This window comes from Phodopus roborovskii, unplaced genomic scaffold (assembly GCF_943737965.1).
Source record: "Phodopus roborovskii unplaced genomic scaffold, PHOROB, whole genome shotgun sequence".
NCBI classification, from domain to species: Eukaryota; Metazoa; Chordata; class Mammalia; order Rodentia; family Cricetidae; genus Phodopus; species Phodopus roborovskii.
The window spans coordinates 8,972,849-8,991,882 of record NW_026126447.1 but is presented as its reverse complement, the minus strand read 5'-3'; the positions used below and the strand labels follow the sequence as shown (position 1 = coordinate 8,991,882).

The window sequence follows — 19,034 nt, the reverse complement described above, 5'->3', positions numbered from 1 at the left end:
TTCATAATAGATAATGGAGTATTTCAGTCTGAAGAAATTAACTACACCCAAGAGACCAAAATTAATAAATGATTACTGAACAACATATCAAAGTGGAAGAGAGATACACAGCAACTCTCAACAGATATAAGGAAATTTAAATAACATCTTTCATCATTTCTGACCATCATATCTTAAAGTTGGATATGGACAATGATAGCAACAGCACAATGTATACAAACTGATGGAAACTAAACAAATAAGAACTGAATGAAAATTGGATGAAGACATAAATCAACAAAGAATTTTGAGAATTGAATGAAAACAAATATACAACATACCTAAATCTCTGGGACATGGTGAAGGGGGTCTATATACTAATTATCATTTAATTTCTTTTTCATCTAAAGAGTTATTTAGACAATCAGAAATGATAAAGAATTGGTTCCCTTCATCACATTGGGCATATCTGTAAATTTATAGTTCTCTGATAAACACTTCAAAAACAGCAGCAACAACAACAACAACAAAAAAACAAAACTGGAATTTCACTTCAATTTAATTTATAAAAGAACTGAAGTATTGCTGTGGTTGCTAATTTATAGTTCTCTGGTAAATACTTCCAACAAAAAAAAAAACCCTGGAATTTCATTTCAATTTAGTTTATAAAAGAACTGAAATATTGCTGTGGTTGCTAGAGAGCATGGCATACATATGTATGTGTGTTTGTATGTCTGTGTGTGTGATAAACAGACCGATCTGAACACACACATATGCACACATAAATATACATATATATGTGGCTGTAAAACTCAAGGGAGCATCCATGTACATATACATATGATGTTATATGCACATATATGCTTATATAAATAGCATGCACTATATATATATATATATATATATATATATATATATATTCTTACAGTTTTGCATGCACACATATAGGACTGATTCCAATCATCTAGGAAAAAAGAACTGAGCGTGCTCTATTCCATAGTATCACTTTACCTTGTGTCAGCAAGGCTGCAGATAGTGAATCCATTTCTACATAAGTGAATTGACTTATTTGAAGCTTGCCCTTTGAAGGCCAAGTGCATTTTTTTTTTTGTTACATTGGCTTTGGCCAAAACTTCCAGAATTACCTGTGGCATTTCTATTTCAGGAGTTGATTTCCATATGAAAACTCTGATTGTAGATGGTGAACGGACAGTTCTTCAGCTCTGGGATACAGCTGGGCAAGAAAGGCAAGTGCTTATCATAGTGTTTTGGATTAAAGAATGAAAGCCTCATAGGGTTGACTATGCTATTTGTATTCCTAATATATCACTGTGCTTTAAGACACTGCATTTGTAATTGTAAGGTATATGGAATACCAAAAGAGATTATCTTTCCAACATCTCCCATGCCTTTGTATCACTTATATGCTCAGAGGGTCTTTGAGCTTTTTTTTTTTTTTTTTTTTCCAGTTGATATTTGGTTGTGACAGCACACTTTGCTGTGGAGAGGAGGCAACATTATTTCTGAATGCAGTGTCACTGTGAGGGTTACTTAGATTTGAAGCAGTACAAGATGGGTAAAGAGACCCTATCCATTATCCTTGATTGAAGGGTAATAGCACAAGGCAAGTGGCAGATATACTTCTGGTGATTCCCTATGTTAGATTTCTTGACAATGACCCGAAATATGAAGCATAAATTTTAATTTTACCTAATTTTATGTGGGTCAAAATTTACTCAGATATGCAATGAGTATGCTTGAGCTCTGTGTCTGCACTGTTCTTTAGTGATAAATGTGGAGACACACTCTATCTTTGGTCACTGCAAATCTTACTTCACTGCTTTTCCCATATTTTGGTCTTGGAGATTAGGCCACAGGCAAGAAACAGCATATGTCCAGTTTCCTTTGTACCTACTTCTTAATTGATACAACAACTCACTCTTGCCCTTTTAGAACACAATTCTCCAGAAGGCTGGGAGTTCCACCATTGTGTCTTTGTGCAACGTGTACACACACACACACACACACACACACACACACACACACACACACACACACAAACATACACACACACACACACACACACACACACACACACACACACACGTACAAGTATACAAGGGCATAGGACAATATCAGATGTCTTTCAGTCACTCACTGCCTTGTTTTTGATACAGGTATTTAGTTTCCCATCTGTCTGTTTGCTGGTTGCTGGGGTAGACATTTTATCTTTATACTTTCACCACTGTTGCGACTAAAGTTTGAGGTTAGATGTGTTCTTGGGATTATCTAATGGAGAAAAGAATGGGCTTTCTCAATGATCCCTAGATCTCTCTTAAAAAAAGCTTATCAGTTAGTTGTATTGCTGTTAAAGCTTTTATTTATTGGAATTGGTTATAGAAAATAAAAACTAAGGGCATAATAGAGATGAACTGGCGAGGACCAGATGACAGGTTGATGATGAGCTTTTGCTTTGTCTTTTCCAGATTCAGAAGTATTGCCAAGTCTTACTTTAGAAAAGCAGATGGTGTCTTACTGCTGTATGATGTTACTTGTGAAAAAAGCTTTCTTAATGTACGGGAATGGGTGGATATGGTTGAGGTAAGGATTATAATGAAGGGATCAAAAATTATGTAAGGGAGTCATGGACTGTATTAAGAAATGCCATTTTTATTTTTCCTGGAGTGAATATTATTAGGAGCCACTGATCTGTGCTGTCAGGAAGATTGACAGTTCTCAGTGCATTTGGCAGTCTTATCTCTACCTGGGATCATTTCTCAAATTTAAGATACTTTTCTGCAAGTAGCTTCTGGAAACAATTCTCAATTCTTTGCTAGATAAAACAAAGGAAGCCTGTATAATGAAATGGAAACGGGTGGCCACAAAAGCAACTTTTATAAATGTGAAAGTATTTGCATTGCATGTACACTGTAACAGGAATTTTAGAAATAGCTGAGACAAAGTTAAACTTATTCTAGTTGTGATGTGGGGATATTTAAGTATCACAAGATAACTTGGAAATAGGAATTGACATTTTTAACATGTGGCATGGGTGACATTTATGTTAAGATGTTCATATCTCCATGTAAGGATCGTTCATATCATTTGGTTTCACAGTCAGAATTTGTAAAAGTCTTAGGTTTACTGCAAGTTACTAACTTGCATTTATATGCTTGTTACTAACAAGCATATAAATAACAGGGTACTCTCTAGAAAATGTAAACTACTGGTAAATACTGGTAAAAACTTCCCAAGTAAGTAATATCATCTGTATTTTAAACATATTAAGTTACAGACATGGCTGAAGACTAGTGTTGTCCAATCCCATGTGCCTGTGGATTAATATTTGCTTCCTGGCTACAGAATTTATTGGAAGTGATTGGAATAATTCTTAAATGGTGAAATATAAATATGCTTTGTTTTACCAAAGCACCATATCTTAAAGTCATATAAATGCAATTAAAATATCCACATTTCTGAAATATTTATCAGGTAAAATTACCCATAAATTGCATTTATTTTTCATCTTAAAAAAATAAGAAAGAAACAAGCAGGTTTTTACATATTTTAGAACCTGGGGGCATAGAAAGTTCATGATGTTAGTACGAAGGGATGGAATGGAGTTATAACATCTTGACTCAACATTGTTCATTACTTTGGTAAAGTGCAGTAATAACAAGTTACAAATGAATAGCAGTTGTCTTGAAACTAAAGGAACCCTAAGGGGCTTGTCTATGCAAGAGAGCCTTCTATGGAATAGAACTCAGTGGGCTATAACACTGAGTTCTGTGCCAAACATCTTATCATTACTATTTGGGGCTTAGTCTCCATTTTCATGCTTTGTGTATGCTGAAGAAAATGCCCAGAAAGTGGAAATTCAAAAGGCAAGGACAACCAATGAGGAAAATATCCTTACATTAAGTGGGGCACTGCAGATGCATTTTATAAGTGAAAATTTCAGCCCCCCATATCAGAAAAGGAGGAAAATTGTGTACAAGATGATTTCTTGGAGTTCTTATCACACACACACACACACAGAGAGAGAGAGAGAGAGAGAGAGAGAGAGAGAGAGAGAGAGAGAGAGAGTTACCTTGCATTTGAATTTCACTATAGAAAAATATTGGCCAGAAAGAGATTTCCCCATGACTCTTTCTGAGATGAGGCACTGACATTACACAGTCCCTATTAACTGGCTTAAAAAGAGTGGCACCATTGCTAGTGGCAGACATGGAGAAGACAGAATGCTAAAGAAAATTTACAACAAGGAAATGGTATGAGAGAAAGTGTCAGGTATTGCAGAAGAGTAAGGAGGTGGAGCCCAGGCCCATGATGAGGCAGCAGGACCAAGGGGCCCTCATAGAGAATGTAGTGTTTAAGTCTGTTCTTCAAGGGATGCTACATTCAATTTATAAGGCTTTAGAAGTCAGTTAGATACTCAGCTATGTGGCTAGTATGATTGATTATTTGTTTGTCTTCACCATGAATTCTTGATTCTTGCTCCTCTTTGCATTAAGTACGCTTTTATCTTAAGTCAAAGACAAACATCAAATAGAGTCCTCTTGTTTATCCTTATGTCTTGACCCTGTATGAGGAACATCTCAAACTGAATGAGTGTGACCTATAAGCAGTTTAAAGTTTAACTTCCAAGTGTTTGTTGTGTGATGGCTGCTTTTCCTAGCCAGGAACCAGAAACATGTTTCTTTTCTGTCATGTCTGTCACATATTTTATTTACATCACAGCCTTACAAGGTAAAATATGCCCTCTGAGATCATTACCTACAACATGGGCTCCTGGCCCCACTAGGTCTTCTGAGATTCTGTAGAAGTCTGCACATACTGATTGGGTGATTTTGAAATTTATGACTTAAGAAGATTGGTATTTATGATTTGTCTATTTTGCTTTGTTGTAAACTAGAGTAGTGAGTGTGAACCTGCACCCCAGTTTTGTACTAGTACAGACAAAGAATGATATATTCTTTGCACCTGGCATGAAGCAGTTGATGTAGAATGAACATTGTTTTAAGGAGAAGTATCATCATAGACATAGACAATGAAAATAGCTGTGTATTCTGTTCTACACCTATAAATGGTTATGAATACTAAATTTGGCACTTTTAGACAGCTGGACAATGGAAGCTACTGGTACCATTGTCATAGCACTGTTTAATGTATGTCTACTTTTACTTCCTGGTAGGATGGAGCCCACAGAACTGTTCCTATCATGTTAGTAGGAAACAAGGCTGATCTTCATGATACTGCTAATGCAGAGAAACAAAAGTGCATCTCAGCATATCTTGGAGAAAAACTGGCCATGGTAAGAGTATGGGGAGGTGTCCAAAATGAGACAATATTATGGTAGGTCATTGTTCTCAGAATCAGAGGCAATCCTTTCCCTATGTACTTTTCTGTTCTGATACAGTCCTTACCCTGTTTTGTACCTCATCCTGTATTGTACACTGTGTTGGAGACAGTCCTTGTTCATTGTTTTGTATACAACCTTTACTCCTGGGTACTTTACTGTGGACACAATCTTCACCTCTATGTCTTGCACTTTCTTAGAGATAATTCTTACCTTTAGTAGTTCAGTGTTATACACAGTCCTCACATTGTGAAGTTGGCTCTTTTAGGGAGAATTCATATCTGTCTACTTCACTGAGTTGAGAGAGTTATTCTCTCTTTTTTAGTTCCTTGTATTTCCTCCTGTGTAGTTGATGATTTTTTTTATCTTGTGTTGTTAACAATTTTGGATACAGATCTTATCACTATATAGTTCACTGTACTGTAGCACTTGCTTTGTAGTTTACCAAGGTAGACACAATTCATATTCCTGTCCTGTATACCTGTGTTGAAGACTTCTTCAACTTGTTTAGTTCCTGTGTGGACAACAATCTCCACTCCTATTTATTTCAGTGTTTCTGGAGGCATTCCTCATTCTGCATAGTTGATTGTGCTAGGAACTATCCTTACCTTGTTGTACCAGTCCTTACTTTGTAGAAATGACTGTGTTAGAAACAGTCCTTACCCTGTGTATTACTATACAGTAGTGGAAGACTCTATACAACACATTGTGTTGGACCCAATGTCTTACTCTTTGTCTTATACTTTGTTGGAGATATTTTTCACCTTGAGTATTTGCCTGTGTTACATACAGACCTCACATTGTGTTTTAGGGGCAGTTCATACCTATCTAATTTATACCTTACTCCTCGAAGTTCACTATGTTGTATTCCTCAACATTATATATTACCCTGAGTTAAAGACAGCCTGTAGTTGATGGTGTTGGACACTGTACTCATCCTGTGTGGTTGACTGTTTCTGGGGCAGTAGTTCTCACTTGGTGTAGTTCTTTGTGTTGGAGACAGTCCTGATATCTATATAGTTCACTGTATTGAACTAAGTCATCATAACTATGTCTAACTTTGTTGAGAAGATGCTTCCCCCTGTGTGGTTGACTCTGTTAGAAATAATCCTCATTCCTGTATAGTTTATTCTTCAGGAGACAGGATCATTCTTTCCCCTTTGTACCATTCACTTTGTTAACACAGTAGTTATCTCTGTTGTTCTTTAACTTGGAGATAGTGTACTTTACTTGCTTGGAGCTAATCCTTTGCCAGTATACTTTACTCTCAAGAGCACAATCTTTTCATCTATATAGTTTACTCTTTTTTGATTTCCAATATGACACTTACCTCATTTGTTCATATGACAGGAGTTTTGCACTTTTTTCAGACCTAGGATGTAGGCCGGTCAACTGTTAGCTCCAATCTGAGTTTCAACTTGTTCCCTCATGCATGTTTTGACTTACTATTGAAATCCTCAAGATTTACTTTACATCCTCCTGTCATTCCTGTCATATATAACCATTTGTTTCTACTACACATGTGCAGTTGTGAATTGTATATATTTCTTTCTATTGGTTTGCTTACGTAAACCTAATAGAATTTTTCTCTCTTAGTCTACAAAGTAGCCACCAAATCCTTCCCTTAAACTATGTGGTAATAGTTAATCCTCATCTGATGCTGTTGTATCCCAAATTGTCCTTTATTAAAAGAATGTCTCCATTTTGTTTTACAATGACATACAAACATAACTGTTAGAATTGTGTTGAGTGCAAAAAATAAAAACAAAACAAAACAAAAATAAACTAAACACCCAAAACAAAACAACAACAAAACCTGTGAGGTTTATTTATGCAGGAAGAGCTGATAGATACTTGTAAGAATTAGAAACAACTTAATGATTACCAAAGATACAAAACAAAAATGGGAGTTTGCAGCATGAAAAATAAAAGACCCAGAGACAGATATTGGAGTTCAAGCTTTAAGGTGAAGATCAGAAAAGCAAAGCAGCCAAGCCACCAGCTCTTACCTCTTCCTCAGACTGAAAGGGCTGATCCTGTCTTCAAGAGCTCTCACCAAGCCTCGGACTGCTGCCTTTCCTCAGTGTGGCTGGAAAATCCTGAGACTGACTACTGAATACCCTGTTCCTATCTTTTTATAGCTATCTAATGCTGGGATTAAAGGCATTATCTCTGTTACTATTTTAGACTGACTCAATCTCATGTAGCCCTGGCTGGCCTTGAACTCAGAGATCCATCTGCCTTTGTCTCCTGAGTCCTGGGATTAAGAGTGTGTGCCATCACTGTCCAAATTCTTTGGCTAACTAGCATGGCTGCTTCACTATTTTGATTTCCAGTGGCTTCAATAAATCATAAACAATATATCTCCAAAGGAGTTGAAGTGTGGTAGGCAACCTAGCTATTAGAAAGAGCAAATGTAAACATCCTGAGATCAGTTGGAACTTATGCTCCTGGAGAAATACATGGTACCTGGAGATTTATGTGATAAAGATAGGATGTAAGGTAAAGCTCGAAGAATCCCTCAATGTGACATTAAGCAGGGTATGGTTGTCTGTGGAAATACATTTGAACATTACCTCAGAAAGGATGAGAAGTATTTAAAGGTTAGAAGCAGAGGAGGAACAATATAAGCAAATAAGTAAGGTCAATTAATGGTGTTTGTCTATGGACTGGAACATTCCATGTCAGCAACACAGGAGGTCTGTACTCTGATGGGAGAAGCTGCAAGCACGATGAAGGAAGCCTTAGCCAATGGGCCAAGGAAACATACCCTTTCCCCCTCACTGACAGTCTTGCTGTGTAGTCAAGGCTATCATAAGATTTACAAGTAACCTGATACTAGAAACATTCTTTTTACAGACATATAATTCCGAAATGGTTACTTTAAACTATTGTTTACTTGTTGTTTTTGTTTTTTGTTGTTTTGTTTTTTATTTTTTCCAATTTTACATATCAATCCCAGTTCCTTCTCCCTTCCTCCCATGTCCCCCAACCCCCATTCCTGTCTCACTCCCCACCCACTCCACAGGGAGAATGATGCCTTCCAGGAGGGATCATCAAAATCTGTCAAGTCATTTGGTGTAGGGACTAGGCCCTCCCTCCTGTTTCTAGGCTAAGGGAATATCCCCTCCATGGGGAATGTGCTCCCAAAGTCCTTTCATGGATCAAGGATACATCCTGATCCCACTGTCAGAGGTCCCTTAGACTACCCAGGCTTTCTAACTGAGACCTACATTCAGGGGGTCTGAGTCGGTCCAATGCTGGTTTCCCAGCTATCAGTCTGGGGGGGGGGTCCATGAGCTCCCCGTTGTCCAGGTCAGCTGTCTCTGTGGGTTTCTGTAGCCTGGTCTTGACCCCTTTTCTTATCACTCTCCCCTCTCTGCAACTGGATTCCAGGAGTTCAGCTCAGTGTTTAGGTGAGGATGTCTGCTTCTGTTTCCAACAGCTACTATATGAAGGTTCTAGGATGGCATATAAGTTAGTTATAAATCTCATTATCAGGGAAGGGCATTTAAGGTATGTTTGTTTAGATTGTTAGTTGGGGTCATCCTTATAGGTCTCTGGACATTTCTCTAGAGTCAATTTTCTCTTCAAACCTACAATATATTCCTCTATTTTTTTTTTTTTTTTGCTCTTGTCTATTCATCCTCCAACTCAAAAATTCTACCAGGAAATTCCTACTGCTGATAAACACCTTCAGCAAATTAATAGGATACAATGTTAAGTCAAAAAAGTCAGTAACCTTACTGTATACAGATGATAAAGGGACTGAGAAAGAAATCAAAGAAATACCAACCTTTACAATAACCATAACCAACATAAAGTATCTTGGGGTAATGCAAACCAAACTAGTGAAAGACCTATATAGCAAGAACTTTGTGTCTTTAAAGAAAGGAATTAAAGAAGAAAATGGAAAGATCTCCCATGATCTTGGATAAACATAGTAAAAATGGCAATCTTGCCAAAAGCAAGCTACAGATCTAATTCAATCCCCATCAAAATCCCTGCACAATTCTTCCCTGACCTTGAAAGGATAATATAGAAACTTTATATGGAAAAACAAAAGACCCAGTATAGCCAAAACAACCCTGTACAATAAAGGAACTTCAGGAGTCATCGCCATCCCTGACTTCAAGCTCTACTATAGAACTATATTCCTGAAAACAGCTTGGTATCAGCACAAAAATAGACAGATAGACCAATGGAATGGAATCTAATATCTTGATATTAATCCACACACCTACGAACACCTGAATTTTGACAAAACAGCTAAAATGGAAGGAGTAAAGCATCTTCAACAAATGGTGCTGGCACAGTTGGATTATGGTGTGTAGAAGACTGCAGATAGACCCATGTCTATCGCCATGCACAAAACTCAAAGTTCAAATGGATCAAAGACTTCAACATAAATCCAGCCACACTGAAACTCTTAGAAAAGACAGTGGGGGGTGCCCTTGAACAAATTGGTACAGGAGACTGCTTCCTAACCATAATATCACTTCACAGACACTGAAATCGACAATTAATAAATGGGACCTCCTGAAACTGAGAACCTTCTGTAAGGTAAACGACCCAGTCAACAAGACCAAATGGGACCCCACAGAGTGGGAAAAGATCTTCACCAACCCTACATCTTACAGAGGGCTGATCTCCAAAATATACAAAGAACTCAATAAGGTAGTTATCAAAACACCAAAAACCCGATTAAATAAAGGAATCCAAAATGGCTGAAAGACACTTAAGAAAGTACTCAATATCCTTAGCCAACAGGGAAATGCAAATCAAAACAACTTTGAGATACCATATTACTCCTGTCAGAATGGCTACAATCAGAAACACCAATGACAACTTATACTAGAGAGGATGTAGAGAAAGGGGAACATTCCTACACTGCTGGTAGGAGTGCAAACTTTACAGCCCTTTGGGAGATCGGTATGGCAGTTCCTCAGGAAAATGGGAATCAGTCTACTACAGGACTCAGCAGTTAGGTATATACCCATGCAACAAAGACATCTGTTCAACTATGTTCATAACAGCATTATTTGCAATAGCAAGAATCTTTAAGCAATGTAGATGCCCTTCAACTGAAGAATGGATAAAGAATATGTGGTACATTTACACAATGGAATACTACTCAGCAGAAAAAAAAACAAGCAATGGAATCTTCAAATTTGCAGACAAATGGATGGAACTTGAAGAAACCATCCTGGGTGAGGTAACTCAGTCACAAAAAGAGGAACATATTATGTACTCACTCATATGGATTTTAGACATAAAGCAAAGGGTCACCAGCCTACAATTCACATCGCCAGGGAAACTAGGAAACAAGGAAGAACCTAAGAGTTTCATACAAGGACTATCCTTCATAGAAGGGGAAAGGGACAAGATCTCCTAAGCATATTGGGAGTACGGGGGGAGGGGGAGCAGTGAGTGGAGAGGGAGCTAGGAAAAAGAGAAGTGGAAGAGAGGAGAACATGTAAGACCAGGAAGATTGAGTCAGGGGATGAATAAACTATTGTTTTCATCTGCCTCAAATTATTTGAAGATAATGTGGTCTTATGTGCTGTATTGTAAATAAAATTTTGTATTTTTAAAAGATAAAAGAAAAGTCTTCTGATTAGGAACTATTCCTAGTATTACCGTGTTTAGACTGGTTTGTTTTGTTGGTTTCTGGTAGGGTCCCATGTGACAGGGTGCATTTGACAGTCTGCTTTCACCCAGTCTACTACAGGGCACATTCCACCCTACCTTGATAGTCAGATGGTTCTGTTGCTGTTGTTGTTTATGTCTGAAACTCTGACTTTGACCTTACTTTTCTTTCTTGTTACTCTTGGCATTCTCAATTGAATGTATGTATGTATGTATGTATGTATGTATGTATGTATGTATGTATACACACACACACACACACACACACACACACACACACACACACACACACTTCTTTTTCTAGGCAGGGTTTATCTTTGTAGCCCTGGCTGCCCTGGAACTCACTCTGCACACCAGCCTGTCCTCAAACTCTGATATTAGCCAGTCACTGCCTCCAAAGTGCTGGGATTAAAGGTATGTGATACCATACTTGGCTAGGAAAAAGTGTTTTTAATTTAATAACTTAAATATCAGGAATATATTCAAAGCCTTCACTGAATTGTGTATACTTTTTTTTTTTTTTTTTTTTTTTTTTTTTTTTTTTTTTTACAGACCTATGGGGCATTATTCTGTGAAACAAGTGCCAAAGATGGCTCCAATGTGGTTGAAGCTGTTCTCCATCTTGCTCGGTAATGTTTGCCTTGTATTTGAAAAAATCAAATTTTCACTTACCTGATGGATATGTCAGATTCTTTCCTCATAGCATTCAGTTAAATTATCTGCTGCAGAACATAATTCTGCCTTTCATCATAAGGAAAACAGTACATGTGTCAATTATAAAATCTAATAATTCTGCTTGTCCATTGTGGACACTGACTAAATATTTTTACTACCAAACTACCAAAAGAGATGTAGCTACAGAATTTTTGAACATTTTGCAAGGTATCACTATGAAAGGTAATAATTGACTTATAGTATCAGCACAATAGGCTATTAATAACCTAACTATCTACTAGGAAATTTTGCTGATCAAATAGTGTATATAGAACAATAACAATAAAAGCAAGTTGCATATCATACCAGTTAGAGTAACTGTCTGAATTGCTCACTTTGTAATTATTAAAAGAGGGCAGTGGTGTGGAGAATACATAGTGCTTCACATGTGGATTAGAATAGAATTCATCACTAGAAGGCTTGCATAAAAATGAACATGTCAGTTCTTCAAGTATTGCTGGACATGACAGTACTATATCCCTGATTTTTATTTTCTTCTTGGTGTGTTTCTTGGGTAGGATTTTATTAAGGTGGCTCAAGCTATTGCCATTTGAAAAGGGGGGACCTCAACTAAGACAGTACTCCCACCAGATTGGTCTGTGGGCAAAACTCTGGGCAATTTTTGTTCTTAATAATTGATTTGGTAGCACTGTGCATGCTATCACCCCTACCTATTTGGTCCCCCTGGCCTTGTGGTCCTGGGTTATATAAGAAAACAAGCTGAGCAAGCCCATGGGGGAAAATCAGTGAGTAACATTTCTCCATGGTATCTGCTTTAGTTTCTGCCTCCAGGTCACTGTCTTCTCTCCCAGGATGATCTGTGATGTGGAACTATAAGCTCAAAAACCTTTCTTCTGAAGATTCCTTTTGGTCATGCTGTTTTATCACTGTAATAGTAACCCTAACTAAGATAGAAATTTTTACCAAAGCGTTGACTAGTGCCAGAACAAACCTGACCATATTGTTGGGGTAGATTGTGAAAGGATTATGGAAGTGAACTTTAGGCTAGAAAAATCTTTGATGTTAAAAATGTAATGGGTTATTCTTTGGGAATTTAGAAGAAAAAATTGAGAAATATGAAAAATACAGATGATAGGGGCTTGGATTGTGACATCTCACAGGGAAGTTTTGACTTTGTTAGACTTTATTGCGACTCTTCATGTGATATTTTGAATGGAGAATATGGAATTCTCATCAGCTGGGGTTGAATCATCTATGTTTGCGAAGATACCAGAAGCACTAAATAGAACTCTTGCTTTTCTGACACTATCAACACTGGTCAGCTGGAGCTGATAAATTAGTGGTGACTAATTAGAGACAAGTGCTATTAAGGTGAAATCTTTGTATTTGCTCAGGATTGGCACACAAAGCTCTGGTCCAAAGGCAGAGTCAGGCTGTATTTTTACACTGGTAGCCAAACTTGGTAATGTCTCCTAAGTGGTACTGGTTTCCAAGGCATGAAAAAGTCATGGAGAGTAGTTGAGGCTTACTATTGTGAGAGGCCAAGTGAGGACATTGGAAAAGGTACAGCCTTAGTTGCAGTAGAATCCCCAGGATGGAAGGGGTCAGGGGGAGAATTGAAGCTCAGTACCATTTGGCAGGGCAGAGTCCCCAAAGGAAGTCCAGGAGAGTCTATTGGTGCAAATGAAACCCAGTTGTAGAGACTCAGCATTTTGGAGATGCTAATACTACAGGAAGGCCATCAAATTCAGAAGCAGCTTCAGCCTGTAGTTGGCCTTAGCCTATGAGTCCCACTGTGTCTGCGATAGAGGGTAGACTGGACCCATGCCTTTGAAGCTCAAATAAATGGGTCTCATAAATCAAACACTGAACTTTTCATATGATTGAACTGTGATTTGCTTTGATCTTCTATGTTGTAGTATGGAGGTATGTACATTCTTTTTTAGTTTACAGGATTCCACAGTTAAGAGACTTTGGAACTTTAAAGATACTTTTGGTATTTTAGAGAAACTTTGAATTTTGAAATTTGTGTTAGAGAGGCTTAACTTTAGAAGTATTTGAATTTAAAGATTTCAGAATTTTAAAATCTGTTTTAAAATCTGGAATGTTTTCTATTTTAATATTAACATTGATATCTTGAAAATGAACAAAAAATGAAAGGTTATAATTTAACAGTAGTGTGTTTGTGTTTAAATTTGAGAACAGTCAATTGTCCTCATTAGTTTTTTTGTCAACTTGACACAAGATACACTTACCTGGGAAGAGAATAGCACAATCAAGAGAATGCCTTCAAAGACTGCCTGAGAAGTAAGCATGTGGAGTGTTGTCTTTATTAGTGACTGATGTGAGAGAGCACAGCTCACTGTATGTGATGCTACTTCTGGGCAAGTGGTCCTGTGGTAGATAAGGAAGCAGGTTGAGAAAACAATGGGGTGCAAGCCAGTAAGCAGTGTTTCTCTGTGGCTCCTGCTTTGTTTTCTACTTCGAGGTTCCTCCCCTAACATCTTTGGATGGTAGACTGAGGTGTGGAATTGTAAGCTAAAATAATTCCTTTCCTCCCCAAGTTACACTTGGTCATGTTTTTTTTTTATAATAGTGATGGAAACTTTAATTAAGACAGTCTGCCACTAATGGAAGCATGATTCCTTGCAGTTATAAAGGAATTGTGTATGTATTAAAAGGGGACCCCCCCAACAAAATCTAAATAAGGACAGTGCTCTCTAATTACAAACAAATGCAGTTTTCTGCATGCAGTTCTTTCTCTGATGGTGTTTGAATGTGTGTACGAATCATCAGTGTGAAAACTGACCAATAGTTTTCCTTGCCACATTTTAATTAGTGTCATGGGTTTGTAGTACCTAGTAAGTCAGACTCTGGTCACCAAATGTTTGGAGTTTGGTCTAGGAGGAGATGAGTATCATGATTTGAAATAATGAGTAAACAGGCCTCAGATCTTCCATAGGTCAAAAATCATCTCTTTGTGGTAAGGGACAGCAGGTATCCTGGCCTCAGACTTGGTGTCATTGAACAGTTTTGTCTCATGGCCTCACTTCACCTACACCTCTACTTGAATTCATTTGTGTTTTGCAAATTTATAATAATTTATAGATACAGCAAACTTTCTCTCTAGTATCATCCAAGTTCTCTTAGATCTTAGCCTTTGTGCATTTTGTTTTTGTACCTGGGATTCCTGCAGAAGTGGCAGCAGGTGAATGCTACTTTTTTTTTTTTTTTTTGTAAAGTTAACTTAATATTTTTAAGAGCATTTCATACTCAAATACTTTTTGACTATTTCCACTATTCCCTCTCCCTTCTCCAACTCCTCCCATGTCCTCCCAACTCCCTCTCAAATCCATGTCTTTTTAGTTGTTTACACACATACACACACATACACACACATACACACACACACAGACTCACACACAGACACACACACACACAGGCACACACACAGACACACACACACACACACCTCTACTGACCCCTTTTAATGTTGTTCATAGTGTAGACATATTTAGGATTAACCACTAGAGTTTGTATGACTTATCGTGGAGCTCATCTCAAGATGAAGCACTATAGACAATCAGTAGCTTCTGAGATGGGATCCCTGAGATGGGATCCCTGAGTGCTTTTAAGAGGCTGTAAGTTAATTTTCTATTGCTGTGGTAAAGCACCTTGACAAAGGCAACTTGTAGAAGGAAGAGTTTTAGAGGGCTTATGGTCCAGAGTTTAAGAGTCCATTATCCTCATGACAACAGAGATGTGTGGCAGCAGGTAGGCATGCTGACTGAAAATGGAAATAGATCTGAGGACTCTTCTGTCAAATCGTAAAGTGGTAGCAGAGAGCATACATGGAATGACACCCAGGTTTTGAAACCTCAAAGTCTGCTCAGGGTGACATTCTCCAGCAAGGTCATACATTCTAAACTTACCTAAACCGTCCTACCATCTGGGGACTGCTTGAGCAGGTGGGGGATATTTAATTCAAACAGCTACAGGGTTTCCCCCACCCAGTGTCAGCATCTCCTAAAAGCATCTTTCTTCCTAGAAGACCCTAAAAAGGTGGATTAAGCACAAAACTGTGACTCTGTAATTATTTATCTAGATATCTCTCTCTCCTTCTGAGTCTTGTCGCTGACAGCCTATAAATTAGGAAGGCACAAATAAGACATTTGTTTAATGGTAGAATTATCAAGGCTTTGTACTTGGAAACTGTTAATTTTATATTGTCCCTGTAATTAATCTCCACAGGTAAGAAGTCAAATAGCTTACTTTTGTTGTAATCTTTTTCTCCCACCTTCCAGAGAAGTGAAGAAAAGGACAGAGGATGATGATAGCAGATCCATTACTAGTCTCGTTGGGTCCACGTCCAGAAAGTCACTGCAAATGAAGAACTGTTGCAATGGCTAAACACGGGCTGTCTTCAGCTCATAAAATCCTTGTTTCTAGAATACTGATTGTGGGACACTGGCTCTCAATGGAGTGTGCATCATACAACACTAGCCTATGAAGAAATATTCCCTGGCAAATTGAGCTGTACTTCCTGTTCTCAGAAACCTCAGGCTTTCTTTCTTTCTTTCTTTCTTTTTTTTTTTTTTTTTTTTTTTTTTTTTTTGTTTTCCTTAGTGAGCTATTTGTGATGTTTGACCTCTGTAGATCTCTAAGAGAAAATGTTTTTTAATATGATATGATAAAATAAAATTATATTCTCAGACCAAAATTATTTAGAACTCACTGATAAAATTGCTTCATAAGAAAATGGACATTGTAGTTGACCTGTGACAGTGTTTACTTAAAATTTGGACATAAAGGCATAGAACTTTGTTTTATACAATTCAGTGCTTTAATACAAAGAACAATGTGACTAGAAGTATTTTATGTATTGCAACTTTAAATTTTGGGTGGTATAAGATATCATGGTTATTTTCATTTGGCAAAACAGCTTTGCTGCTCCGAAGCCCAATAATGTTAGGCAGTCCAGGCTACATTAGATCTCTTCCCCTCTTCAAAACAAGGAAGTTAGCTTCCAGTGACTCTTGCATTCTGGAGCATTTTGAGGAGCATGAAGGGCACAGTGGTTCATAGTTACTAAGAGCCCTGCCAAACATACCTTTTGTTACTAAGGTATTGATTTATCAAATTTCTGAAGTGAGAATAGAATTGAAGAAATTGGGAATATTTTAGACTCCCATTATACAAAAAAAATTTTGATAACATACAGTATGTTTGAAAAAAATGTATGCAATAAATACAATTTGAAGAGTACTTATGAATTCTGTGGTTTAAGTTGTATGTGAAAACTTTAATGAAGATATATATAACACATACAACAATGCCACAAAAATATATTCTAACTACTGGCTTCTAGAAGCTGAGGGGAATTGGCACTAATGGCCAATGGGCACATACTTTCTTAGGAGAACGGTCACAGTTTACCAACATCAATTTGGAAGTAGTAGTATCATAATTTTGAATATGGTAAAAGCTACCAAACTTTGTATTTGGAAAGCATAAGTTTTATGAATGTGAACATGTCTCATAGAAAATACAGTATCTCTAATATTTTAACAAATGAATATATCATTGGTATTTCACATTGAATTGTGATTTAGAGCCTTATCTGTAGCATATTGCCAGTTCCTCAGTCCCTAACTTCAAATGTTAGCTTCCTCCTTAATGAAAAATGGGAGATTATTACTAGGCATGACATTGGAAAGTGCTGTATTTAAAAGAACTTTGCCTTTAAAATGGTGAATCTGTTTTTTATATATGTGACTTATGACCACTCACTACCTAGGACCTGAGTAGTCTTGCTTTTCTCCTGGAACTTACAGTGCCTCCCACTCCTCCTGACCAAAATGTCTTAAGGGACAAAGGTCTCACTATCTGATCCAGGATCAACCAGAAAATACATTTCCAGAACCAATTAGTTTATTCTTAGCAAGAGATTTAAATATCTTGGTTTATACTGGTATAGGCTTTGAGTAGCTTACCCAGAACATAGTACCAGTTACTTATGTAAATTTTATTATGTATGCTCAAACATTTCTTTTTATTGAAGTAAAACAATTCCTTGGGCCGGCAAGGTGTCTCAGGAAGTAAAAGTACTTGTTGCCCAAGCTTGCCAACCCAAACTCCATGTGTGAATTCACAGTGGAAGGGGAGAATGGCTTCCTGATAGTGGTTCCTTGACCTTCGCACTTGTGTGCCATAGTGACTAAATAATACATGTGCACACAAAGAAAGAGCAATAGATACTTCCTTTTAAACAACGCTTCCTTTTAACAATGCCTTTTGAGCTTGATTTTTGTTATCAAACTTGTAATTGTTTGAGCTTCATTTTTTTTTTTTTTTCCTAACTGGGAATTGAATTGGTATAGTTATACACAAAAGCCAAATATGTTATCCCAACTGAAGGTCTCTGGGATTGTAACAAGAAAACTAAATCTTCAGTAACTACATACAAATAGCTACTTTATGTTTAATGGTTTGCAGCCCAGGTAATGGGTTACATTTCTTATTTAAAAAAAAAAAAAAAGAATTCTTTGTTAGAAATTGACACAGATGGCAGGGAGGAGTAGTGATGAGTTTTGTAACATGTGATACAGTAGTTAAGTTTTACCTTACAAAGTGGGGATCCCAGACAAGGCTGAATCTTACATATTAATACATGGCACATGTGTAGTACTCGCTAAACAGACTGTTAGAGTTCTCTTTGTTCTCATGTTATTTCCCTCATATGTTGTTTTGTTTTCTACACTCTGTTAAAAAAAGTGTATCGTTAATGCAGAAGTTTTACCTTGGGTTTTGTCTCTAGATGTGGGGTCAGAACAGCTGTGTTGACCAGAAAGTTGTCTAGGTAACTTGAATGACAAGCCAACATTTTCAATGTTCTGAATATAAAATATTCAAATTAGAGGTTTCTATCTCTGCTTAAGGAAAAACTAATTAAAACTACTTTTAGCTGACTTGGTAGTAGACTTTATTTTGATTTTTTTCAAAAGTGTTCCCAAATTTAAAGACTATTTTAAATAAGGACAAAATATTGTTTTCAGCTTAAAATTTTTTTGATGGGTTCACACATATCTTTCAAGTAAGTTAACCTTGCATCCATTTTTCCTTAAAAAACTTTCAAAATCATAATAATACTATATACATATTTTAAATGCACTTTAACCCTTTGGATAATATTTTAATTTCTTTATGGAAAGTAATATTGGAAAGTAGGCGTTTTTTCACTGTTACCTGTCAGGCCTGTTCATTTCATAATTTATTTTTCTACTTGTTGCTGTATATGATATTTTACATTTGATTATTTAATAGTAGGTATAATTTAAATGAATATAGACTGTCCTTCCTCCTCTAAAGATAA

General features: G+C 37.0%; 1 protein-coding gene across 1 annotated transcript in view; it reads left to right on the top strand.

The window, feature by feature from the left end:
* Positions 1-16,227, top strand: part of Rasef (RAS and EF-hand domain containing) — a 62,162-nt gene extending 45,935 nt beyond the window's left edge. The window contains exons 13-17 of the mRNA XM_051188055.1: positions 1,145-1,226; positions 2,466-2,580; positions 5,174-5,293; positions 11,540-11,616; positions 15,967-16,227. Coding sequence (XP_051044012.1) covers positions 1,145-1,226; positions 2,466-2,580; positions 5,174-5,293; positions 11,540-11,616; positions 15,967-16,072 — 500 coding nt within the window. The 3' untranslated portion in view covers positions 16,073-16,227. The remainder of the gene's footprint in view (positions 1-1,144; positions 1,227-2,465; positions 2,581-5,173; positions 5,294-11,539; positions 11,617-15,966) is intronic.
* The last annotated feature ends 2,807 nt before the right edge of the window (positions 16,228-19,034 follow it).